Below are 27412 nucleotides of genomic sequence, written 5' to 3' on the forward strand. Positions count from 1 at the left end.
AGAAGGGCTTGTACTCGCCCTTAATTTTGTTACCGAAGAAGAGTGAGGGCCTACATCCCATCATGGATCTGTGGCTCTTGTACCTGCTCAGGAAAAGTTCAAGATGGTCACAGAGCCCAAATCTTTTGGGCCCTTCTGCTGCATAACTGTTGGGAACACCCATTATCAGTTCTGGGTCCTGATATTCAGCCTTTCCTCTGCCCACAAGTGTTCACTAAGCTGTTGGCAATGGTGGCTGCATGTTTCAAAAGTGTCACAGATGGACTAGATGAGGCCAAGTGATTTTTATTTAAATGTTCAACGGGCCTAGTGACTTCCCCTTTTCTCGACACCGGATGATACTAGTGATTATCAGTCTGTAGGTGATGGCATAAAGGAAAATGCCTCATCTATCCAGTCTTTCTAAAGAAATCAAGGTGACACCTACCCGGGGTCTACTTTGCGTTCGTGTGGTTGAGTGTCTTGTGTCTAATGGAGACACTATTCTTAGCTTTGAAAAGGCTTTCATTATACTGAACTATTGATTCATCTATAACTCGCAAATTACTGGGTTTTGCCTGAGAGATCGATGGCTCCACAATCAACAACCTTGCCGTGGCACTAATACTAAAGCAGGAGGCAGGCGTGTTCGTGTGGCTGAGTGTGGTCGTGTGTCTTGAGTGGCTGGAGCAGAGCCGGCCGGATCAGGAGGTAACAACTGGTCACTGCTTAAAATGAAACATGATAACGCTCGGAAATATGGTCTACGCAGTTCATCGATGCATCAGGGAAAAAGACCTGAAGCGGTGGGCACCTCAACGACCCTGCTCCTTGCAAGAAGAAAGACAAATCAAATCAAAATGTAGAAAGGCAAGCTGAAATAACAGGATTTTTCAATCCAATCTCGACAACATCAGTAAATAAGCCTTTACCGCCCATAAACGACCGGCAGGTTGATAAGTTACTAGTCACATCAGGCCAAACACTATCACCAATGATTGATAACAATAACTTGCTGCTTAAGATGTGCATTGGACTTCAGAGAACATCGATGGGCGGGGAACAGCCGTAGGCAATGACAACTTGGTAGGAATCAATCTATCGGCCTCACTGGATTTAGCAGCGTTGGTCGCCTCTTCAGACTCGGAATTGTCAGATTGAGAAAGTGGCTACAATCCAGAGATGGATCAGAATGAAAGAGGCACCCCTAACACACTAAAGATGTTACCCGTCAAGGCAACAAATTGAATTACGGACAAAGTAGATGCACTTAGGATCCTAATTGGATCTATTGTAAAAGAACAGCTGGAAGTAAAAAGCAGCCTGGCCAAAATCTTGAATATGATGCAGGCTAACACAGCTGGCGCAAGGCCAGATTAGGCGCCGAGGGATAAGGTGTTGGCTGGTACCCTGCGAGCCAACAAAAAGATGAATAAAAAAGGGAGCAGAAAGCACAAATGAGAACTAAAGTTGTGCCACCAAAGGGCAAGAAAAAAACCTCTAGGGGGTCAGAAATAGAAGAATCTTCTGAGCAGGATATCATAGAAAATTCCACTTCAAACTGGAACTATGAAGAAATACACATCCCTCCAACTATAACCATCTCAGAGGGGCAATCAAAAAGCGAAAGTCCAAATGGAAAAACTGTGGCCCTGGTATTGAAGAAGTGTAAGGAAAAACTGGGAAACTTTAAATGAAGAATACCCTCATCTGAGGACCCGATCACCCACGAAAAACAGAAATTTGTACCCAAAGTTCAATCTAAAACATTGGTGAGTAATAGCTTATCGGACGGCTCGATACGACAAGCTTGACTCCAAGGATCGATGGGGGGGGGAGGTCTCAGCATGTGACCCTAGTAACTGCACAAGTGCAAGCCCATGCCATGCAGGAAAAAATGGCTCACGGCCATCTGACCAATATGCAAAATATCATACAGCAAGTGCATGAAAGTGATATAACGAGACCAACTGTTAAAAATATGGATCATACTAATTATCACTATTTAGTCAAGTGCCCCAATCGAGAGTGATATGCTCATCAGATATTCTTCATATTGACTTCCAGCAATTGGCAGCGCGACAAACTGGGCACTTATTGAGTTTGCATCACGACCAATGGTGGTACTAATTAAATCTAATGTGACAATACTGGAGCAGCTTGGTCTGACTCTTACCACCTGCCAGAAAATTAAGAAGCAAGTGCCACAACAAGTGACATAAGACTATCAAAAACTGAAGCTAGGACTATTGACAATGAGATCTCGGAACGAGCCACACTACGAGCACTACAAAAGGACAATTCCCAGCAGAAGACAAATACTCGCGAAGTAGAATGCTGGGTCCTGGGACAAATAACGACAAAGGCTGCCTGACAGCCAACCGGACAGCATTGTTTGAAATTGATCTCATTTAACACATGGGGATACATGTCTTTTTTAATACAACCACTGGGGTTTGCTATGTTACTAGAACCAGGTGTATTTATCCCGCAGGAAACGTGGGCCACTCAAAGTTTTTGTTTAGATGGCTACACAATACTACATAGTTTAGCAACCCCTTCGATTAGGGGTCGAGCCAGTGGGAGTTTGGCTATTGGATCGAAGTCATCTTATTCATTGGCACCTTTTATTAAGGTAACAGCAAATCCATATGTACCGACTGCTGTGTTTTCCCACCTCCGGATAAGAAAGATAGTATCTTAATGTTAAACATATATGACCCACCCCATGGCATGCACAAACAAATCATACAAAAAACAGTGGGTGCCATAATTACGGAACGGCACGAAAAATACCCAAATTGACTAATAGCAGGAGATTTAAATGCTTAAGATATGCATATGGAGGCTGACAAACAGTCAATCTGACCGAAGGTGGATGGGCTGGTGCGATCACATATAGACTATGTTGTATCCGATTGCATGACCGCTCAATATGGTCTTGGACTGTGGACATGGCTTACGCAGGACAAAAAAATCAGAGAGGACAAAACATTGAAGTCAATGCACGGAGTAACCGTATCAAGTGGGTGGGAGAAAAAAATGAAGCCAAGTAATAGTCTCTTATGGTATAACCAAGATAACTTGGGTAATTGACTGGCTTCAAATATTTGGTATCTCGAAATGATGATAATGAACATAACTATAAGTCCCCCACAACAGTAAAGAAATTCTACACATAAATTAGGTACCATGAATAGAGGGCCGTTTGATGCCCTGATTAACAGACAAAAAAAGAATATCGTAAAGCCAGGGCTACTGTTAGAGGAAACGCCATGCTAATCGAAAGTGAGAAAATGCACAGTTTAATTGAATTGGCCACCCGTAATAAGAACTGGTTCAGGCAGCAAATGTATTCGCAGCAAAATGCCAATTGGAAACCTTTAAAGTTTTGGTTAAAGTCATATGACAGTTGAAAATATTGGTTGTGCTTTAATACCTTTTGTAAAGCTCCAGAGGCGGTAGAACTAAATCCTGTCTCAGAAATCACAGGTCAATCCATATAGCAGAATTGTACACTAAGACCATTGATAAGTACTTGATAGACCAACCTATTTTTCCAAAGGGGACAGCCAAACTAATAGAATTAGAGCAGGACGACTTGCTGCATATAATTACAAAACTCAAGACATTGTGTGCCCCAGACCCAGATGGCATACCCTATACGTTATACAAAGAACATCCACAGATGTGGTCCAAGTTATTGATAACATTATTTGAGGCTATACAGGACAGGGGAGTCATCCCAGATAGCTGGCAGAAATCAACATTAATCCCAATTTTTAAAAAAGGGGATGGATTAGTTCTTACTATTTATCGTCTGCTAGCAATGATCGACTCTGGTCAAAAAATGTTTGCGACAATATTATGCAAGCTCACAATGTGGGCTGAAGCAACAAATAAATTTGGGCCTTATCAGACTGGGTTCAGGTAAGCCTTCAGTACAACAACCAATACATGTATTATACAATATCTAATTTCCGAGGCTACAAAGGGGTTCAGAAATAACCTATTTTTCTGTTATGTGGATTATAGTAAGGCGTTTGTCCTGTTCTGTTGACCCCTGCTGTTGGAAAAATAAAGGAAATGGGGTTTTGCTGCACTATATCCAACCACTATACATGAACGCCACAGTCTTGGTTATCCTAAGTCAATCAGGAACATTCACCTATTATCTTAATACAACGAGGGGGCTTAAACAGGGATGTGCATCAACCCCCATGTTGTACAATCTGTACACATCGGACATGCATGAAAGTTTTAAGCCAGTAAGGAATTTCCTGCCGAAGCGCATTGGAGATGACACAACCTTGTTTGATAAGACCCTGTGAAAGTGAGAGGTCCCCAAATTGCACTTTAACACTCCCAATGAGAGTCAAATAGGACACCCACCGAAGGGAATGAGACAAAGACCAAGTGCGTGTGATAACAAAAATCTTTTATCTAAAATAGGGTAAGAAAAATCTACTTTGCAAACTCCGAGAGTGCTCTGCCGAAAACATGTTACAGTTCAGTTTTAAGACAAAATTTCGTCATCAGTGACGGGGAGGCCTAGGGGGCACATGGGAAGTGGGGTTTGGTTGCTAAGGGCTGGCGCTGTTAGATCTATTAGTGAACAGGTTGACAACAAGTTATTGCACTCTAAGACATATTGATTCAAAGGCCCATAGACTAGAATAAAGGGTTCACTTGGAATGTTCATCTGGTACTTCAAACGGGGACACAGGAATTGATTGTACATCACAGATAGACACCAGGTCATGAGCAATATATATCATAGTGGTAGCAGGTTTTATTACGAGGTAAGGATCAGTTTATCCAAACACCATTGTATAACCCTCTGGTGCATCTTGGCATTCTGGGCTGAGGGAAGGGAGTTGGGCTCGTTTAAGATGCAGCCCCATGTTGCACGAAGAGACAGGATTCTTTACTTATAGGCTTTCACACACTCATTACAGTGGGATTATACCATCCATGGCATGTAAATACTTGGCTATTATTTCACACTTCTAGGCATGTGATTACTTCAAACTAAAATGAGGTAGCTTGTGCTTAGACGTGCAGTTTTATATTTGTTTGTACGTTTTACTACTATAATATATTTCTATCACACATCTAATATATATATTGTGGATAGTGTTGGGTGCTGGCGGAATTTGATACTCTGAGAATTCAGCTGATTAGCTTATAGTTTAGGTTCATCATCCGGTCAGATGAGTCATGTTGGTGTTTGTAAATTGTTGTTTTATTATTGTTTTCAACAAAGCACCAGAGCAATTGAAGAACATTAACGTGGCCAATACTGCCAGTTTTTCACATAGGTGAGTGCACACAACCGACGCGCGTTTCGACCCAAGTCTTTTTCAGGGCTAATTGTTTAGGAAGTGCCCCTCTCATTCTTCTGCTGTTACCACCCACCCTTGTCACACTGTAGTACCTTGTCATTTCCTTTTCTTCCCATTCTGTGTATAATCTAAGATAACGTTTGCCCATGTGCTTGTTTTGGTGGGCCTCCTTCCTGGTAACTATACTATCTGGTGATGAAACTTTTGCAACTGGCATTGTGGTTGGGTATGGGTGATTCTGTACCCACGTGAGTTCTGAGGGTTTTCGGTCATTCATGGAAAAAACACTAAAATCAGATTCATTGAAGTGATGGGGGAATGGAGAGGCAGGTGGAATCAGACCATTAGTGTTATTAATGTCATACGATTAATTCTTGTGATTTCCATGTGCCCAGTTCAATTTAGAGCCGTCCAATATTAGATGGGTTCCTTTCTTGATAAATTTTGTCCCACCACCCCACTCGCTCATGTCAATTGAAATAAAGGCAATAGCCCAATACAATATCAGCCCAAAAATTGTTGAAAAGAATATTACTGCACACACAAACAACATACATTCATACGAATAACTAGGATAAGTATTTGTTCTTCTCCTATTTCTATCTACTCTATTGTTGTACATTGGGGCTTTCTCCATGGTCATTGTAGCTCCTATTAAATGAGATACAAGCGTTTGTTAAGCATACACATCATGTTTAAATTTTGGTTACAAATTCAGGTTGTGATTAAACTTGCTGCCCTTCTGCCTATGCTCATATCTTGATGCATGTGTTTATTTCATGTTCTTTCCTTCCTCCTCATCATATTTTTGACCATGAGGGAGCGGAATCGAAGGTGGCAGTGTGCATGAAGGTGAATGGCTGAAAAAATGGAAACGATGGAGAGCGAGAGAGAAAATAAAGAGAGTATAATAGAGAATATCCATTATTTCACTATACAATTATTTACATTACTTGTGTTTCTACTTTTCGTATTCCGCATTTGACATCTGTACCCGTTAAATTTGTGTGCCTTTGGCAGCATTTCTTCTAATGTGCATAGATTCCTCTTTATATTCAATGCAATTTCCTGTAATTTTTACTTCACCACTCACTACGTTTGTATACTGTGCTCATTGCTGCCATTTCCTTCGTCTGTGCCGTCCGTGCTCCTGTGAGCCTTGTGGACATCTGTTAGGTGCACCCAATAACTCAGGCGCTGCACTTTTACTGCAGTGGTCGTGCAGTATATTACCTTGTAGGGGCCATGGAACCTGGGCCCGTTCCACCTATGCACAAAACTCCTTACCTACACCATGTCACCTGTCATCAACTGGCAGTCTGGGCTATCTGTGGCTGGAGTGGTCGTATCTGTGGCCATGTCTTGTGTGAAAGGAGGTGCATTTGTTTGGCTATGGCTCGTGCTGCTCTTGTGAGGTGTCTTAGATATTCATGTAAGTCTTCTCCTAGTATTGTGGCACTTCGGTGTGCATCTGACTGTCTACGCAAATGGGAGTGGGCTCTGTGCATCCTCCTACCTGTCACAATCTCATGGGGTGACCGTTGGTGGTCTTTACTGGCCTGATTCCTCATCTCGAACAGAGACAAAGGTAGACAGTAGAATCAGTTCTTTTTTAATGTGTGACACAATTTTGACAATCTGCTTTTGAGTAGCCCGTTAATTTTTTCCACAAATCCATTCGATTGCAGATGATGGATAAATCGTGCAAAGTTTGAGTTATGCCCAACATTGCTGTTATGTGTTTAAACATGTTGTTTACAAAATGCGTCCCATTATCGGAACATATGACATAACAGATACCCCAGCGGAGGAAAACTTCCCTGACCATGTTAGGCAGAAACCTGTACAGTTCCCTTAGGGACCACTGCAAAAGGCTTAGGACTATAGGTGTTGGCAGTAAACCCAATTGGTAGCAGTCTGTACCACCCAGATTTACCTGGTAGCTGTGGCTGAGCAGTCAGACTTCTCTCAAGAAGAGTTGGACAGTATATAGAGTATACAAACTAGGTACAAAGATACAAAGATACAGTAGCACAAGCACACTGACCAGAGCTTTGGTATAAAAGTATATCAATATTTATTTAAAAACACACTTGTAAAATACACTAACACTAATATGGCAAGCAAGTTCAAACACAGTCACTATCAATATATATACATCCCTGATTACTTATTGAACAAGTCTTAGTTAAAACACCACTTATTTGCAGACACAGGTGTGCACGTAACCTAAAATGGCACTCCAATAAGTTAGTTAAAATGGGAGGGAAAAGGCAGAATTAGGAAAGTACACAATACCAACACTTTTGAAAGAACCACAGCAAGTCAGGAAAGGCAGAGTCTACTGTAGAGCAAAAAATTCATAGGCCAAGCCCACTCTTGGAGAGAGCAAGGCAGAATGTGTCCAAGATCACACAGCCCGTCCACAGTGCCACAGCATCCTCCTGCGCTGATAATCAGTACGCCACAGCTTCCTGCGCCCAGCACTCCTCCGGCTGCATCGGACCAACAAGACACAATGGTGGACACAGATGATGAGGAGGAGGACCCCAACACTCCGTCATCAGCCAAAGCCTTTCACGAATTTGTGGCTGGCCTGGGTGAGTATTTAAGGATCCCACAGCCACAGGTGGAACAACCAGAGGCAGGGGTATTGGCAGAAGTTCTCACTCTACGCTCCACGGCTAGAACAGAAATCCAACTGCAGAAGGACATGGTGGTGCTTGCCAAGAAAGGATGGCTCAAGCCACATTCTACCTAGCCTACCAATTGGCGTCTCAACGCTAAGTTGAGGGAAACAGAAGGGGCCCCCCTCTTACTGTTGGCGCACCCACAACCCACAGCCTAACTCCACAGTGATAGCGGCAGCATCACTCTACTCTAAGCCTCAATTGTCCTCGGTTACATCAGCCTCTGCATTACTGGGTAAGGAGGAGAAGATCTTGGAGGCGTTTGGAAAGAAAATCTATTCCAATGCCACTCTCCATCTGCGCCAGTCCAATTCAGATGCCATGCAGGCGGCGGTCAACCAGAGGCTCTGGTGGGAGATTTCTGACTTCCTACGGGAACTCCCTGTGCAGAGCCAGGCTCGCTTCAAGGCTGGGTTGGCTGAAACCAAACTAGTGGCACAGGAAGTAATGGAGTCCAGTGGCTCACACTGATACCTCCGGTCGTGCCATCTGTATTGCTACCGACATGAGAAGGACGGCTTGGCTAAGGGCGAGTAAGTTCAAACCTAATGTCCAGGAACATATACTGGACATTCCATTCGAGGGGGGCGATCTGTTCCATTCGACAACAGACGAGGAACTTGATGAGAAAAAGAACAGCTCACAGACTGCTAAGTCTTTATCGATCCTCACCAAGTACACCCCTCAGACATATAGCCAAGCGCACTGCCCTCAGACAAGGGTCGGTCCTTCGGAGGCTTCAGGGGCTTCCTAGCGAGACGGTCCAGACAACCGGACAGATCTCTGAGCCAGCATAGGCGCAAGCAGCACAAGGCGGCTCACAAGGGCTTTTTCCAGTCCCCCTCCTCAGCCCCAGCCTCGGGGGCAAGAAATCATGACAAAACCATCCGGATCCACAAGTCTACGGTGGGGGGCAGGCTTGCCCGTCACGCTCACCGCTGGTGGACAAGGTTCTCGGACCCATGGATCCTCTCCGCAGTATCCATGGATCATCTCCGTAGTATCCACGGGATTCTGGATCCCTATCCCTCCCTCCCTCCTCTCTCCTCCCCCAGATTTGGACAGCAACTCTGTTGGCAGAAATACGCTTGCTTGTAGAGAGTCGGGTAGTAGAGAAAGTCCCAGCCTCCCAGCGAGGTTTGGGCTTTTATTCACAAATTTTCTCCATACAGGCGGGCCTAAAAGAGTGGTTAGACCTTTCCACCTGGCACCTTTCCCTTACTCTCCAAACGTTCAAGATGGTTAACCCAGCACTAATAGCAGAGACATTGTGTGCGGGAGACTGGAGGTGCTCCCTGGATCTGAAGGATGCCTACCTACACTTCCTGATCTGGCAACCCCATCAGTCCTTTCTGAGGTTCAGGATCATGGGTTTTCACTTCCAATACGACTGATGAACGCTGTTGCGGCCCTACATCTACTCCTATATAGACGATTGGCTAGTCAGGGCAAGGTCTCTGAAGATGGTCCAGCACACTGCCTCTGCCTCCATGGATATACTACACAAGCTGGGATTTTCCATCAATCACAAGAAATCATAGTTGGCGCCCACGCAAAGTCTAACCTTCCTGGGCCTTATCTGGAATACGAGATCCGAGAGGATTTTTGCCTCAGCGGACAAGATCGCAGCCATCAAGAGGACCACGGTGCATTTTCTCAGCAGAGCATTGACCTCGGCATGGTGGTACCAACACCTCTTGGGCATCATGGCGGCATGTCTCCTGGCCGTGCCGCATACGAGGCTCAGAATTAGGCGATTGCAGTTGCACTTCGCAGACTCCTCGAGTTAGGAGGGGGGTTACAAGGCGGAGCAGGTCAGCATCCCACATCATCTCCACCAGGACCTAGTCTCATAGAGCACGGGCAACAATCTGCAGATGGGCAGGCCCTTCCGTCAACCCAGGTCACCATCACTACAGACTCATACCTATAGGGCTGGGGAGCTACCTTTTGGCAGCCAGTGTGTCCATGGGGTATGGTCCTGTCAGGAACAGGCAGCCCACATCAACTGGCTCGAGTTGATGGCCATCTGGCTCGCTCTCAAAGCTTTCCTCCCGATGATCAGTGGCAAGGCGATCCTTCAAACGGACAGCTCCACCAGCATGTATTACATCAACAAGCAGGGTGGCACCAGGTTGTCTCCCCTCTGCACTCTAGCAGTTGATATTTGGGAGTGGACTCTGGTAAACAACATGCAACTGGCAGCAATCCACCTCCCGTGGGAGTCCAACCTAGAGGCGGACAGGCTCAGCAGGCTGGATGCGGACAAGTACGAATGGCAGTTGGACGAACAGGTCCTTCAGGGTATCTTCAAAAAGTGGGGTCATCTGCATGTGGATCTCTTTGCCACCTGGTCCAACAGGAGGTGCCCCCAGTTCTGCGTCCTGGCAGGGGCTCGCCGGGCGATGCGATGCAGATCCAGTGGAACAACATGTACGCATGTGCCTTTCCTCCAACTCCCCTGGTGCACAGGGTAATCTGCAAGATCAGGGCGACCCGGCACCTCCGTATCATCCTTATTGCTCTGTGGTGGCCAGCAAGGCATTTGGTTCTCGGAACTACTCAGCCTGTCTGATCAGGCCCCAGTGCACCTTCTGCCGGGCCCAGCGCAACTTCTCTCTCCGCGGGGAGGCACGGTCATTCACCTCTCCCCCCCAGAAGTTATCCCTCGCAGCGTGGTTCCTGAGCTAGTCACACTGAGGTATCTGCACCTGTCACAGGCTAACCTGGAGATTATACAAGGGGCCAGGAGCGATGCTACCAGGAGCCAGTACAAAAGCAAGTGGACCAGGTTTTGTCACTGGGTGGAATCAAAGGAGGTTGATCCGTTGACTTGCACGTTGGACGACGTGTTATCCTTCTCTGCGCACCTCGCACTCTCTGGGATGCCGGTAGACACATGCTGCACCAATCTAGCTGGCATTGTAACCTACAGGAACTCGGAGGAGGAGGTATTTTCATTTACTAATCCGCTGACACTTGGCAGGACTCACCAGGCTTTATCCGCCTATCAAGAAACCACACCTTGTGTGGGACCGCAATGTGGTCTTGGGCGCCCTGGCGCATAAACCATTCTTACCTATGGAGTCCGCGGCCTCAGGCTAGTCACAATTAAGACGGACCTCCTAGTGGGCCTTACCTCGGCACGCCGCATCAATGAAATCCAGGTGCAGGTGGCCTCAGAGCCTTATACTATTCATAAGGACAAGGTGGTGCTTAGAACTCACCCTGCATTCTTACCTAAGGTTGTCTTCTCTTTTCACCTAAATGAGGAGATGGTGCTACCAACGTTAATTCGCAGACCCTAAGGATGACGCTCAGAGAGTATTGCACTGTCTTGATGTGAGGCGTGCGCTGAGATACTACCTAGACAGGACTAAGAGCTTCTGCAAATCAGACGCCCTCTTTGTCAACTTAGGTGGGTCAAAGCCAGGCTGTCAAGCCTCCAATGCTTCCATAGCAAAGTGGATGGTTACGGCCATCAAGGGGGCGTACGCAGGGCAGCACAAGCCTCTTCCAGAAAATATGCATGCCCACGAAATCAGAGTCAAGGCCACAGTGGTTGCTTTCCAGGGGCACGTCCCGTGGCAGGTTAGCAGCAAGGCGGCTACATGGGCTACGACCATCGGCCTTCTGCAAGCACTACTGCTTGGATGCCGTCTCCAGGTCGGACGCAGCATTTGCTCAGGCAGTGTTAAGGAACTTGTTTTCTTAAGAGAGCACCTCTCCACGCTGGGGCTACATTCAGTTGTACTCGCCCATACAGTATGAAGGAAAGGGGACGGGACATAGGCGAAATTATGTTACTCACCGTAGTGACTAACATACTCTTAGTCCATAGTCCCCATTCCTCTATACGTGCCACCATCCTCCCTCCCTAATAAAACTGGTGTCATTAGGCAAAGTTAATATTGTCGACGCATCAAAGAGGACTGAGGAGATGCGCTGGTGGGCGGAGTTGGTGGAGTGAATGCTCCCAGGGCAGCGCCCCCGTGCTAATCTATATTTAAAGGGGAAGATGATTTTTCTGGTGAAAATGTTACACCCATACAGTATGGAGGAAAGGGGACTATGGACTTAGGAGTAGGTTAGTCATTACAGTAGTAACATAATGTCCTGATCCTCCTCGATCTTTCTTCTGCTTTGACACAGTCAACCACTCAATCCTCATAAACAGTCTCCATGATACCCCAGGCATCACAGACAGGGCACTGGCGTGGCTGACCTCCTGCCTTTCAAACAGACCTCCCCAAGTGCAAATGGGTCCTTTTTTTCTCCTCAACCTCACTCTCTACCTGTGACGTCCCTCAGGGCACTGTCCTATCGCCATGGCTCTTCAACAGCTGTCTGGCCACTCTGGCCCACCTGATCTCCACTTTCTCCCACCATTTCCAGTGTTACTCAGACGACACACAGCTCTCATTCAAGCTCCCTTTCCCTGACCTCCTCCTGCCCCATCATACCTGACTGCCTGACTGTTTTTCAGGCATGGTGCTCTGCCAATTATCTCTTCCTGAATGCCAGTAAGACAAAGATACTTCTCATTGGGACGCCTGCTCCTTGTCCCCCCCTCCCTCTCTGGCCAATCTGCCTGGGTCCTCTCCCCTCATACACTTGTGAGGCAAAACAACTTGGGACCATCTTTGACTCCTCTCTCTCCTCCTCACATCATGGACCTTGCCAAGAAGTCCAATTTCCAGTTGCATTGCCTCAAGAGCATTCTACCTTTCCTCACCTTCCCCCAGAACCTCAACGTCTCAAGAGGCCTGGTTCTCTGTAGGCTAAACTACTGCACACTTCAATTTACGCAGAATAGGACCGCAAGACTTATCCTTGGCCTCAAGCCCAGGTACTGCATCTCTCCATTGGCTCCCGGTGACCGCAAGGATCAAATTCAAGACCCATTGCATCATCTAAAAGGCTGTCTGGGGCCTGAGACCTCTTTACATCCAGCTTACCCTCCCTTAATGCCTCCCTGCCAGAGTCCTGTGCAGATCAAATGTTTCTCCAAGCAGAGAGTGGGAGGTTGATGCCTTTCCTCGACATGGCTACTTCCTCTGGAACGGCCTCCCCCCACCCCTCAGACTTGAGCCGGATCTTCTTTAGTTCCAGAAACTTCTCAAGACTTTCCTTTTCTCCTCTTCCTTCCCTCAGCCCCTTCCGTTCTAACTTTCCATCTGCCGCTGCGACTGGGACCTGGTCCCTTCAGAGTCATGCAGGGGCCAGACCACCCCCTACCAGTCCCCCAGCATCCTTTGCCAGCACTTACCCTCTGGCCCCCTTCCCGGACTAGCCCAACTTGGTCCTCCCTGTCCACTGCACTCAACCTCCCCCACCCCTTTCCCCTGGCACTTGCCACCTCAGCCCGCCCAGCACTTGCAGCCTCCATCGCCTCCCACTTGCACTTACCGCCTTGTCATGCACTTGCACGGTAGGATTGTCACAAGGCCAATATAACTGTTTTGTACTAGTTTGAGTCCCATGTACCCCCGCCACCCCATCTTGCCTTGTGGCGCCTGGAAACACATGTGTAGATGCGCCATACAAATTTCAAATAAATACTGCCACACCTTCTGCATGCTTTCAGTCTCTTATTGTATGTATCTCAGCTTGCTCACCACTTTCGTCCTGGGTCTTGCGGGGGTGGGGGGAGGGGGGTACTGAACTGCCAGTCACATTCAGTAACATCATGCCTTATGGGAAAAACCATTTGGCATACTGGTAGAGAAGGTCAGAACAAACATGTTGGGTGTAACAGTTTTCTTCGCATTTCGCCAAATTTGTCGGCCCCAACGCTTTTGCTCTTTTTTTTGTACTGAAAGACTACAGCCTTTGTCTGTATGATACGGCATTTATAGCACGCCTATACACAAGTGTTTCAAGGCGCGACAATGCAAGGGAGGGGAACAAAGGGAAGGCAGGACAACAATCTTACTAAGCCAAGTGACATTGAGATTGCGCAAGTGCAGGGAAGAGGGGAGGGGAGGAGGAGCAAGTGCTAGGCATAGGATCAAAACATCGAAAAATCAGAAGTGCAGCCAGCAGGTGGCCGTGCAGGGGTTAAGTTTCGGACAACAAGTGATAGAAAGTGCAGGTAGTGGGACTGTAGGGTTGCAGATACAGCCCCAAGTGCAGGTTTGCCAGGAGGCAGTGCAGGTGTGCAACAGGGAGGGCAGGGACCTGGGCCTGTGGTTCAGAGGGTAGCCAGAAAACCAGTGCAGTATCAGACAAGAGATTAGCAGGGAAGAGAGAAGGCAGAAGCAAAGAGGAAAGTCTTAAGCGGCTTTCGGAACCAAATATGGTTTGCTCAAGTTTCAGAGCAGCTGTTCCAGAGGGAGGCGCCACCCGAAGAGAAAGATCTGCCCACAACTCGTTGCTTGGAAAAGCGACTGACCCTTAAGGAGTTGGAGGAGCGAAGAGCTCAAGTAGGAAGATACTTCTGAAGAGAAAGCTGGAGATATTTTGGTCCCAGGCCCCAGAAGGATGTGTGGATAATGCAAAGGGTCTTAAACTTGATCCTTGCATCCACTAGAAGCGAATGAAGAGATTTCAGTGCTGGAGAGATATGATCCCTGGGCTTGAGGCCACGGACAAGTCTCGCAGTCCTGTTCTGGATGAGTTGTAGAGGCGGGCATATTTAAAAAGAGGCTGTTGCAGTAGTCAAGCCTAGAGAGAACCAGAGCTCTAGAGACACTGAGCTTCTGGGGAAAGGAGAGGAAAGGAAGAATACCTCTGAGGAGGTGCAGTTGGTAGTTTGACTTCTTGGAGACATCGGAAATGTGAGGAGAGAAGGAGAGTGAGTCGAAGATAACCCTGAGGTTCTTAGCCTCACAGGTGGAAGCAGGAGGGCGGCCAAGGCAGGCCGGCCAGAGAATGGCGGGAAAGAGGGGTGCAGATGTGCCGATGGAGAGGAGCTCCGTCTTAATGACATTCAGGTAGAGATCCTAGGCGGCGCACCACTCCTGGATTGCAAGCAGACAATCCGGGATGAGTGAAGAAGAGGCGACAGAGGGGAATCTGAAAGCGAGCTGGGTGTCATCTGCATAGCATTTAACGTTGGAGCAGAGGGCAGCAATGCTGTGGGGGCAAAAGGTGCCAGGTATTGGTTGAACAACCAGGAAGAAAGATTAGACCCCTGGGGAACACATCAGGTGACAAGAGAGATGGAGGAGAGGAAGGACCCAAGTTGGACCTGGGAGGGTCGGTCATAGAAGAAATAAGTCGGCCTGGCCATGGCCTGATCAGTGATAGCCAGGTTATCACAGAGTCGGTTGAGCAGGATGGCATGGTTGATCGTGTCAAAGGCAGAGGAAAGATCAAGTAGGATGAAGACAGAGGAGAGATTAGAATCCAAGTTAGAGAGAAGGTCTTCACGGATGTTCAGGAGAGAGGTTTCCGTGCTTCTGGCTGCTCTGAATCCAGACTGATGGTCATGTAGACAACCAACAGATTCAGCATGAAGATTAAGCTGGCAAATTGCCAGCTTTTCCAGGGGTTTGACCAGGAAAGGAGTGATCGAGATTGGGCCATCATTAGCCGCAAGGGAGGGGTCGACTGAGGGGTTTTTGAGAAGAGGATGCACAAGAGAGTGGTATGGATTAAGGGAAGGTTCCAGAGGCGAAAGAGTGGTTGCAGAAGTCGGCCAAAGCTGGAGCCAGGGTGTCAATGTGATCCTTGATAGTTTTGGAGAAACAGGGAAGAACCTGTGTAGATGAAGTTTTCATAGATCGGACTTGTCTAGAAACCTCGTTGGTGGAGAAGAGAGGAAAGGCATAGAAGGGAGGAGGGGTAGCCACAGGGGAACCGGGGGAAGAGGAGAGAGGAGGGAGAGGCAGGAGGAGCAGAGAGGGTGTTCAGCATGTCCTCTGCTTAAGAGATGAAGTAAGAAGCAAGGGCCTTACAGAGGGCCTTGGAAGGGACTGGAGAGGTAGAGACTGCGGCAGGATTGGCCAGCTCCTTGCAGATTTTAAAGAGTTCAGCCGAGTTGTTAGATGCCGCAGAGACGCAGGCTTGGGTGTGAGCTCTCTTCTTAGTGAGGACAGAGAGTCGATATTGCCTTTGGAGCAGGCGCAGGCCAGTTTGTCAGAGGAGAGGAGAGGAGGAAGAGAGAGAGAGAGAGAGAGAGAGAGAGGGAGAGAAAGAGAATAAAAAAAGTCACTCCAATAGAGAGGAGTGGTGAGAGGTTTAGAGAGGGGGAGGGTCAGAGGAGATCAGAACATCGAGAGTATGGCCTGCAGAGTAAGTCGGGCCACAGAGAGTGAGTCGCAAAGGTTGCAAAAGAGTCCCGTGGCGGGACAGGAAGCATCCAGATGGATGTTGAAGTCTCCAAGGAGGAGGAGTTGAATGGTTGAGGTGGCCGGTAGATAGTAACCACTGTGAGAGAGTGGCCAGGAGAGGGAGCGAGCACCTACAGACCAGGCATTCCAAAGGAGGAGTAGGCCTAGATAGGAATGATGGAGGCAGGAAACCACTCTGGGAAGATCAAGGCTACACCCCCCACCGGAACGGTTGGATCTGGGCGCGGAGAGGATCTTGTAGCCTTCAGGAAGGCGAGTGTCAAAGCTTGTGACGGAGCTGGCCGTGAACCATGTCTCAGGAAGACCAAGGACATAAAGGTTGAGTTCTTCCAGGAGAGGGCAGATGTCAGAGAAGTGTTTGACAGCTGACTGAGAGTTAAGGGTGGCGAGGTGGAGAAGGTTGCCATCCTTAAAAGACTTAGTAGGAGAGGGCAAGGTAGCCAAGCAGGAGGAAGCGGGTGCCAAAGAAGTGGCAGAAGATAGAGGCAAGGAGGGCAAAGAAGGGACAGCGGGAGAGGAAAGGAAATTGATAGGCGTGGGGAGCATCTATCAAAGAGGAGGAGGTTGGCCTGAGGGCCTAGGACCAAGACGGTGCCATTAAAGAAAACGTTAATGATGACCTTAGAGGAGTGGAGGGAAACCAGAAGGGCCTCCCACCGGGTGCCACCATTAATGGGAGAGGAAGAAAAAGGAGAGAGCACAGAGACCATATGAAGAGTCCATAGGTCTGGCGAACGAATGACAAAGAGAATGTCGGTGAGGGTCTGTCTGGAGGAAGCGCTGGTGTAGGTATCAGCGATAGGGAGGCCTGGGTTGGAGACCAGAATATCCTTTTTGAACTTCTTCCTACAAGACTTAGTGAGAAGGGTGGGATAGTCGATAGAGAAACATTTGAAGATAGGAGAAACAGAGAGTACCATAGGTGATGAGGAGGAGGGGAAGGAGGAGGGAGAGAGGGTGGGTGGGGAATAGAGATGAGCGAAGGGGGGGTGGAGACACTGGGGGTGAAACACAGGAGGGAGGAGTGCACGCTGAAGAGACGGAACCAGACAGGAACAGCAGGGCAGAATGAAAAACACAGTGCACCCACTGGGCACAGCTAAATTCGAAATTAGCAGGACAAAGTGAAAGCACAATGAAGCCACTGGGCACAGCTAGAGGTAATGAGAGTGGGAGTCCAGGTGAGACGAAGTGGCCGGAGGGATAGTCTGAGGTGAGAACACGTTTTTTAGTGGAGGCGACTAATTCACATGGAGGTGAAAGTGTCACGATGTTTTCTGAGGGCTCAGAAGGAGGGCTAGATTCATCGGCCACCAAGCGTTTAGTGGGGTGCAGGGCCCCCCAAACCCATCCAGGCAGCGGACATGGAGCAGACACGGCCTTTGTTGCAGCCCTTGGGTAGATTGGGCTGGCACCCGCCTCCCGGTGGCTGGGAATGGTTGAAGAGGACCAAGCCAGTCAATGGGAGGGGGGAGCAGGCTCCTTGGGCAACAGTGGTCTTAGTGTGCTAAATCGAGGCTGTCATCTTTGCAGGGCCTCAAGGTTGGGTAAGGAAAAAGCAAATTGCAAAGATTCCAGAGCAACCTGGATGTCTGCGCAGGATCGTAGTTCTGCAGAATGTTAGTCTTCAAGCAACAAATTTCAATTCAAATAGCTTCACATTTAATTTTTCATTTGTGCCAAGGTGCGCATCGCCGGAGTGTACAGAAAAATGCTTACCAACGCACAGGAGAGCAATGTGTGGTCTTAGGCAGCCTGGATGTTGGGCTGCCAGAGTGCTGGCATCAGGTCTTCCTTCTGAGATGGATAGAGTGGGATCTGTTCAGATTATTTATATGAAATGAGGTCCTGTGTTGGTGTAGCACTCAAACAACTTAAGTGTTCATGTCTTTTTGAAAGAGGTGAGAAACTTAATTATATTCAGATGGTCTTGATCTATGTAGAGAATGGCAATGATGATGCAGTCAATTTTAACATGTTCACTTGTAAGATTGTGTCCTTCTATTCCTGTCATGGTAAAACCCAAATCCACACAAGAATTGACAGCTCGCGTTCACTACCAAGACATTCCACCAATGCTTGTCTGCTTTGTAGAACTTTCAGAAACAATGGTCTCAAAGTTAGCAGTGAAACATTCTCATCACAAGAATGCTCTCAACACTGGTCATTCTTCTGGGCCCCCTTTCTTGTACCTGCTCCTTGCCCTTGACGATATCTCAAAAGCCTAAGTAGCATACTTGACGCCAATCTATCACTTACTATCCAAGTGCATGCACTGATCAGCTTACTTCTCTTCACCCTCAGAAAAATCTTGCACTTCACCTTCATCCACAAAATGTCCATTAATAATGCCTTCGTCTCCAAGTCTCGAGTATGGTGACAGCGCCTGCCTCTGCCTCCCTGTCTGCCTTACCAGAGGCTTCAAAGTGTATCGAATGCAGCTGATTACTCACAAATTCTGAACACATCACCCCAGCCCTCACCTCCAACCACTGGCTGCCTGTTTCTAAATGCATCAAACAATAAATATTTTGCGTATCCAACCACCCGGGCCCCCATTCATGTCCTCAACACTCCATCTCCACTTGCTGCATTCTTATCCAGGGATCATTTTCATGGTGAACATTGTGCTCTATAAATGCTGTAATATTTAAATGTAAAATAATGAACATTTTGTTTTTCTGTTTCATTTTTCTAGACTGAAGAAATGCATAAAACCAGTATATGTACATTTTTAGCTGTGCTGACACATTTTGATATGATTATTCAATCAACTTCTGAGAGGGTAAGATCCAAAATCTGTTAACTTGTTTAAATTGAATCGTATTTTTGCTTGTTTTTTTTTTACCTCAAGTTGCATGAGACTCTAGGATCTGGCTTTAATGCATTCCCAACCTATTGATACATTCTGGATCTCCTGATGGGATTTACAACTGTGGGAATGCAATCCTTAAAGATGATTTTTTATTTCCATTTCATGTCATCAAAGAACTCCATCTATAACAGATCAATTATCCATGTATCTGTTTTCAATTCATGCTCCCTGTTGACGGCAGGACACATTAAAGACAGACATTGCATAAAGAGACATATTAATAATTCATTAGTGCTGCGTACAGCATATATAGGCAAACTAAACCTATGATGACAATTATCTAAGGTGGCATAAAATCAGAGGGGTAGTTGATTGATACTAAAAAGAAATCTCCCAAATAGAATAAAAATGGTCAGAGCCAGTGTTAAACCTACTCCTATGTCCTGTCCCCTTTCCTCCATACTGCATGGGCGTCACTCGCTAGGGACGGGACACTGAACCTTTTTCACCAGAAAAAACCTTCTTCCCCTTTAAATTTAGAGGTGCCGGGTGCGACCCTGGGAGCATGCGCTCCCTTGATTCCTCACACTGGTGCCACTCCCCAGTCTCCTTTTTCAAGTCAATGAGAACGGACCGCTTTCACCAGCGCTCCTGGGTTTGGATTCAGCCTTGTAATGCCATATGCTCTTCCCTGGATACTTTCTTCTGTTTTTTATCTTCTGTTTTTTGGTCTTAATCAGGTACTCGGTCCTCTGGCGCCACGCTCCTCCTCGGCGTATGTCGACGTCAGTGGGCTTCAGCAGGTGTCTAGCCTGCGAATGCCGCTTCGATACGTCTGATCTCCCCCACGCTCTTTGCCTCCACTGCCTTGGCCCCGAATACGGCTGGGAGGGTTGTACCGCGTTTGACACGCTTACACTGCGTGCTCTGAAGAACAGGTTAGCTCGGTGGAGGGAGCTCTTTGAGAATTCACCTCCAGAGGACTTGAAGGACTTTGTCAGACACAGGTCAAGGCACAAGGTAGGGCCGCTTTTTTCCATTGCACCCCGCAAGGGCGACTCCTTCCCAAGGAAACGCTCAAGCGGGAGGAACCAGTCAGGTTCTTGCACCAGCACAAGTACCGAAGCTGCTTCAGCTACTGGCCGTTAGGCCGAGGGGTCATTAGATCCTTCCGGGGACAGTGCTAAGGGTCCCCGCATGGTTCTTTTACTGGGTGTCCACCCGAGGGGCCTCGCCCTAGTACCGGACAGATGTCTGAGGGTACACCTGTACGCAGCACTACCGGCGATTCCGCCGAGGGTAACATGCCTAAAAGGCCCCATCCTGAGGAGGAGGATAGGTCTCATGCTCCACCGCCAAGAGTCATGGACGAGGCCCAGCGAGGCGAGCACCATGACTTTGGCACGTGGCACGCATGTTAGGGAGAATTCTCTGGTAAGGCTAATTTCCCAAACCTAGTGAGTCCCCCAGCAGCTTTGCTGGATTTTTGCGGTTTATTTTTTTCTCCTGCTAAGAGTGAGACTCTTTTTCTCCCACTCTTAGGCATGATTTGAGAATGTCCTTTGACTATGTAATGTGTTTATGGGCTATGGGGTCTTTTACTCCATAGGGCTTCATGTGTTTTTGGTATGTGTGTTACACAGCACCCTCAGTGCAGTAACACAGGGGTGTCATAGTGACCCCCAAACATAGACCCCATACCCTGGGACTGACTACTGTCTCCCAGGGCATGTAAAGTCACCATTGACTTTACTAGTCTTAAATTGTGAAGAGAACCAGTACAAACCATCATATTCTGGAAGTACTGGTAGGGGTAATTCGATTGCCCCTGGGTCTGTTTTTCAAGGGGGCACTGTCCAGTCCCCCCTTGTAGAGTTTCTGGCTGGTGGCAGTGGTTACCATGTGAAATATTCCACCGGAATATTTCCTATGGGATTTTCCCATTCATTTTAAACGCACCACTTTTTTTTGGTGCAATGTTAAAGATACCGCTGGGTTATTTATTTAATATTTATTCCCCGGTTGGGGCTTTTTGCCAGGACTTGGTTTTAAAATGGCGTTTGTGTTCGCCTTTGTAACTCCAACCCAAGTCGAGCCCTTTGTTCCACTTTTGGCGGGCTTCTGCACAGAAGCCTCCAAAAGTGGTGCCACTCTGTCTGGGTCTACAGGATGTGTGGGAGGGGGGAATAGGCACCCTGGACTGAGTTGCCTCGGCAACTCAAGTCGCACTCTTGTGTGATTGGCCCAGTGGTGAGCCGCCCTGCTAACTACTTAGCATGTTTGAGTGACAGCTAGGACTGGTGAATGGGGGTTTTCTGCATAAAAGCAGGGCTTTGGGGACTGGAACTTCAGAAGTCGCCACAGGACCTAAAGAATCCGAAGAGGAAGAAGCTGAGCCGACCTGCAACAATGGCACCACCAGTGGAGCCCTGCTGAACTGACTCACCACTTCCCAATGACAGAGAAGATCTTCTTCCAGGAGAGTCTTCTTCCTTTGAGCTGGTGGGGTTAACCAGTTTGCCCTCTTTTCGCCTTCCTGGATCGTCTCGTGGTCGAATCGCCCGTGCCAATCTCCACAGCGGCCGGATTGCCACGCTTCACCACTACCGCGAATAAAAGGGTAGTACCTTTTAACTGGGAAACTCTGCGGCTGGTTTCTTCCCAGGCAGTGTAACGACCTCCATCTTTCCTCCACGTCGAGATCTTCTCTTCCCCTGGACGAAGCACCGACTTGCACCCGCTGCCAGGAACAACTGCCCCGCTGGAGCTTTCTCACCATTTCAGGTACTGTGTCCCGACTGGTCTCCCTTGCAACAGACTGTTCAAGGTGTCCCGTAAATCCTTGACACTCTCTCCTGGGGTGACCTGGGACCTGTTAACTAACTTTTCTGAACTGATCTAACTCCTTTTTGAACTATCTGCAAAGACTTTTAAAGTGTAATTCAACTGTGTGATCTTGGGCACATTCCGCCTTGCTCTCTCCAAGAGTGGGCCTGGCCTATGAGCTTTTTGCTCTACGGTAGACCCTGCCTTTCTTGACTTGCTGTGGTTCTGTTAAAAGTGTTGGTATTGTGTGTTTTCCTATTTCTGCCTTTTCCCTCCCTTTTTAAATAATTGTTGGAGTGTCATCTTGGTTAAGCGCTCACCTCTGCGTTGATAATAAGTGGTGTTCTTTTCCTAAAACTTGTCGAATAATTAATCAGAGAGGTGTATATATTTGTAGTGACTGTGTTTGAACTTGCTTGACATATTAGTGCCAGTGTATTTTTACAAGTGTGTTTTTAAATAAATAATTATGTATTTTATACCAAAGCTCTGGTCAGTGTTTGCTTGTGCTACTGTATTTTTGTACCTAATGTGTATACTCTATATACTGCCTAACTCTTCTTGAGAGAAGTCTGACTGCTCAGCCACAGCTACCAGGTAAATCTGGGTGGTACAGACTGCTACCAATTGGGTTTACTGCCAACACCTGTAGTCTTAAACTTTGTGCAGTGGTCCCTAAGGGAACTGCACAGGTTCCTGCCTAACAACGCAGCCCGACAAAGTGGCCACTGCGGCAGACAAGATGGCCGCTTTTCCGATACCGCCCCTGGTGTGAAACAGGTGGGAGAACGAGTTTCAAGGTGGGACTGGTCTCAACCAGGTACGTGGCCTACAGCTTATCCGTTGGCATCGCAGGGCAGATTTACCCTGCAGCCAACAAGGTACAGTATGCACAGGCCCCAGCAGCCGACCGCTACTCCGTCAATACCACCTGCCACCCCACTAGCCTGTGAGGACAGGTTTTTTGAATAGTTCCTCATGCTCATGAGGTCTCCTCAGATGGGGTCCATCATTCCTGCTGTGATCAGGGACATGCTCCCTCCAGTCTGACTGCCGGTGCCCATAGTCATACCTCCCATGGCTCCACAGCCTCAGGCCCCCGCACAGCCTCTGCTGCCCACGCCGGGTCCTTTGATTCCGGCTTCCCTGCCTCCCACAGTTCAGGCGGTTCCACACCAGCCTCCGCAGCAGCCAACGGCTCCAGTTTGCACACCGCAGCCCTTGGCGCCCAGCACTCCTCCACCCGCACTGGACCAACCGGACACCCTGGTGGACACCGACGAGGAGGAGGACCCTGACACCCTGATCCTCAGCCAAGGCCTTTCATGAGCGGCTCTCTGGTTTGGACGAATATTTGGGGGTTCCTCAACCTGAGGTCAAACAAACTGAGGCGTGGGTCCTGGCCGAGGTCCTAACTCTACGCCCTGCGGCTAGAACTGGGATCCCGATGCAGAAGGATGTTGTCGCCTTGTCCAAAAAGGCATGGCTGAAACCCCATTCGGCCCAGCCTGTCAATCGGCGCCTTGACGCCAAATATAGGCAATCGGAGCGGGGTCCACTCTTGCTGTCGGCGCACCCTCAACTGCACTCTTCATTGATTGCTGCGGCGTCACTCTACTCCAAGCCTCAGTCGTCCCTGGCGCTGCTAGGCAAGGAGGAGAAGATCTTGGAGGCGTACGGGATCAAGCTTTATTACAACGCTTTGTTGCATCGTCGCCAATCCAATGCGGATGCCATGCTGGCAGCTGTTAACCAGAGCCTTAGGCAGGAAATAGCCGACTGCTTTCGGGTCCACGTGTCTCCGGTGGGGGGCAGGCTTGCCCTTAACGCGCAGTCTTGTCGTCAGAAGTTCACAGATCCCTGGATCCTATCCATAGTGTCCACGGGTTACCGCCTACCAATTCCTTTCTCTCCTCCCTCCTCCCCTCCTCTCCCACAGGTTGGGACGACAACTCTGTTGTGGGAATTCGCTCGCTAGTAGAGAGCCAGGCAGTGGAGGAAGTCACAGCCTCCCAGTGAAGCTTGGGCTTCTACTCTAGGATTTTCACCACACAAAAGAAGAACCAGGCTGGCCTGAGAGTTGTTGGACCTTTCCACCCTGAACCTCTCCCTCCCTCTTCAAAAATTCAAGATGGTTACGCTAGCGCTTATTGCGGAGACGCTGTGCAGGAGAGACTGGATGTGCTCCCTGGACGGAAGGATGCGTATCTACACTTCCTAATTGGGCAGCCTCATCGGTCCTTTCTATGGTTCACGATCATGGGCTTCCATTTCCAATACAAGGTTCTACCCTTCGGACTCAACTCAACCCCCAGGGTCTTTACCAGACTTATGAATGCAGCAGTAGCCCTTCTCAGGGCCCAAGGTCACCATGTCTTCCCATACCTGGACGACTGGTTTGTCAGGGCCTGATCACGGCCATCGAGAGGGCCACAGGTCATTTTCTCAGTAGAGAGGTGACCTCAGCATGGTGGTACCTGCATCTACTGGGTATCATGGCAGTGTTCCTACTGGCAGTACCTCACACATGGCTCAAGATGAGGAGATTACTGCTGCATTTCGCAGCCTCATGGAATCGGGAGCGGGGCTCCCAAGCGGAGCTTGTCAGCATTCCCCCCTTTCTACACCAGGAGCTTGTCTGGTGGACAGGCAGGCCCTTCCGGCAAGCAGCCCCGTTAGTGACATCACCATGGCTGGGGCGCTACTCTGGACAACCACAGCGTCCATGGAGTCTGATCCCTCCAGGAACAGGAGGCCCTTATCAACTGGCTGGAGCTAAAAGCTATCTGGCTCGCCTTCAAGGCTTTCCTGCCGCTCATATGTGGCAAGGTGGAACGATCAGGTCCTGCTTGGGATCTTGAGCAGATGGGGGCATCCCCAGGTGGATCTCTTTGCCTCCTGGTACAACAAGAAGTGCCTGCAGTTCGCATCTTGGCAGGGGCAGGGCCCCGGCTCCCTGGGCGACACCTTCCACATACAGTGGAGCAGCATGACAGCATATGCATTTCGTCCCACTCCCCTGGTCCACAGGGTGATATGCAAGATAAGAGAATCGTGTCACTTCAGCATCATTCTGATAGCTCTGTGGTGGCCGGCGAGACCATGGTTCTCTGTGTTAAAATGGATTTCTAAACTCTGACCGGGTGGGCAGAGGTTCAGAAGGCCAGCCTAGTTTCTTGGAACAGGGTAACCTTCTGGACAAGCCAGAACAATCAAGGTAGCATTGGCGGCGGTCAAGACTAGGTCTCGGAGGGGTGAGGGTGTCTGAAAGACCTCAATGAGCACACAGAGTAAAGGACACTACAAATCACTCCCAGTCAGGTGTGAATATATATTAAAAATGCATGTACATTTATTTAAGGACTTTTGAACTCAAACACAAAGCAAATATCAACAGTAATACTTCAAACCAATACAACACTACTATAACACATATATACAATACCAAGTGACCTAAAGGCTTAAAAGCAGAGAAAGGGTCCACAACCTTAAAGGAAAGGGAGCAAGCAGTGCAAATAGACTATAGGCAGTTCTTCATCAATCAATTCCTAATTGAGAGGCAGTCCAGTCCCTACGAAGAGTGGAGCCTAGTGCTCAAATGTACTTTCCAATGCTGGTGCAAGCGATGGTGCAGAAGGGCGAAAACGGGGTCTTTTACAGGGGTTTTAGCAGCTCAGGAAGGTGGGTGAGGCGATGAAGAATAAATTCCCACTATTCGTGGAGGGTCTCCCCAAGAGGGCAGAACAGGTCCCAGGAGTTGGGAATGGGACCGTAGCACAGGCTACATGTGGAAAGGGGAGTGGCCCTCAGGGGACACGTGTGCGTATAAATGGATGGATGGATGGGGTAGGGGCCACCTGTAAGGATTGCAAGTACTCACGACCCCTGGCGCACTCCGGACCAAAATTCGGCAGTCAAATCCACTTTGGTTGCCGGTTCAAATGCGGAAATTGTGCGGCTCTGTGACTTTCAGCGGTGTTGATACAGCGGTTAATCCCTGGCAGGAAAGTGCGATTTATCTGCTCCTGGCGAAGGGATCAAGCCAGCTTCACTGCAGCAGGCTTGAGGGCACAGAGGGGCACAGCAGCAAGGTAACCGCGTGTACTCCGGTTTGGGCACGCTCTCTTTATTCCAGACCTGGGAATGCCAAGTGTATGAAATTCGGTGTGAGAGTGCCATGAACACAGAGCTTTACGATCTACTAAGTTTCAACTGTCAACTCGAAACAGCGGTTTCATAGCCAAGGTCCTGCCTAAGCTGGTCATTTCACTGGATGGCCCAGTAACACTTTCGAAGAGGCTTACTTGCAGATTAAGATGAAGGTGCCGTGAATAGTTAGTCCCACTATTCAAATGGGTCGAAGCGCCTTTGCAGATAATCGGATGCAGAGGGGTCCAGCGGGATAACAGATGGCTCAGGGTGCCAAACCTTCCAGCGGGTCACCAGCAGTTCCTAGACTCTGCTTCTTAGTTTCAGGATACTTTGATCCTATTCTAGGTTCAGTGAGGACTGAAGAGATGGACCTGGTATCGGTGTTTGGAGCCTTCTCTTGTCCAGAATCTCATATGCGCTAAAAGAAAGAGGACCCAATGGGAGATCTGCTCACATACAGGCACACCAGACGTGGACCAATCACAGACCACAATGGTCCCAGTCATTCCCAGCACACCAGACTCTCTGGCACCCAGGATGTGTATTGGAACTAGACAGTCCAGCCCACATCCTGGAGGCACACACACAATGCACGAAGCCCACGAAAAGTTGGGGTTTTGCGAGACAATGCATGACCAAATAAGGACTGACCCGGTTTTGCTCGACCTGGAGGAGGCAGAGGGGCAAGATGGCCAAAGGACTGTACAAAAAACCTCATGGCATGGCCATTTTGGAGCCACGCTACCTTCCTGTGCCAACCGCGGTATACGCGGTTTGCCTGGCAAGAAAGGGTTAAAAATAAGCGAAAAGATAAGCTGCCACCAGCCCTGTCCAAGGCACATTTGCACTTCTAAAAAAAAATCCTTTGAGGAAGTCTAGGGCCCAAGCGCACTGTACTGTAAGGTACATTGTGAACTTGTAACATGTTGCAGAAAAGTTAAAACATTGGAAAGGACTAAGGGTAACAAAGTCTCCCAGTACTGACTGCCTTTAAGGGCATGTCAGGTTCCCCATAATAAAAGTGAGCTAAAGCCCAGTGGTGTGCAGCTGAAGGCTGTTCTCCACTGGCAAAGTCAGACTATGGTGTTTAAAGAGCAGCAAAACGTTGGGGGGTACACAACTGAAGGCAAAATTACACATGAATTGGAAACTTTCCTAACACTCTGAGTTGCTCAGCCTCTCGGACAGGCCTCCAATTCACCTGCCGTTGGGTCCAGCTCACCTTCTCTCGCAGCAGGGGGGCAGGGTCATCCACCCCGCTGCGCAGAAGTTAGCCTTTGCAGCGTGGTTCCTGAGCAGGTCACACTA

General features: G+C 48.5%; 1 protein-coding gene across 6 annotated transcripts in view; it reads left to right on the forward strand.

Annotated features, from left to right (window-relative positions):
• Positions 1 to 27412, forward strand: part of TARBP1 (TAR (HIV-1) RNA binding protein 1) — a 2688190-nt gene that overhangs the window by 2157443 nt on the left and 503335 nt on the right. For all 6 annotated transcript variants that reach the window (XM_069607367.1, XM_069607363.1, XM_069607366.1 and 3 more), the window contains exon 23: positions 19010 to 19096. In XM_069607367.1, coding sequence (XP_069463468.1) covers positions 19010 to 19096 — 87 coding nt within the window. The remainder of the gene's footprint in view (positions 1 to 19009; positions 19097 to 27412) is intronic.

Source organism: Ambystoma mexicanum, chromosome 4q (assembly GCF_040938575.1).
Source record: "Ambystoma mexicanum isolate Mex_15411 chromosome 4q, UKY_AmexF1_1, whole genome shotgun sequence".
Taxonomy (NCBI): domain Eukaryota; kingdom Metazoa; phylum Chordata; class Amphibia; order Caudata; family Ambystomatidae; genus Ambystoma; species Ambystoma mexicanum.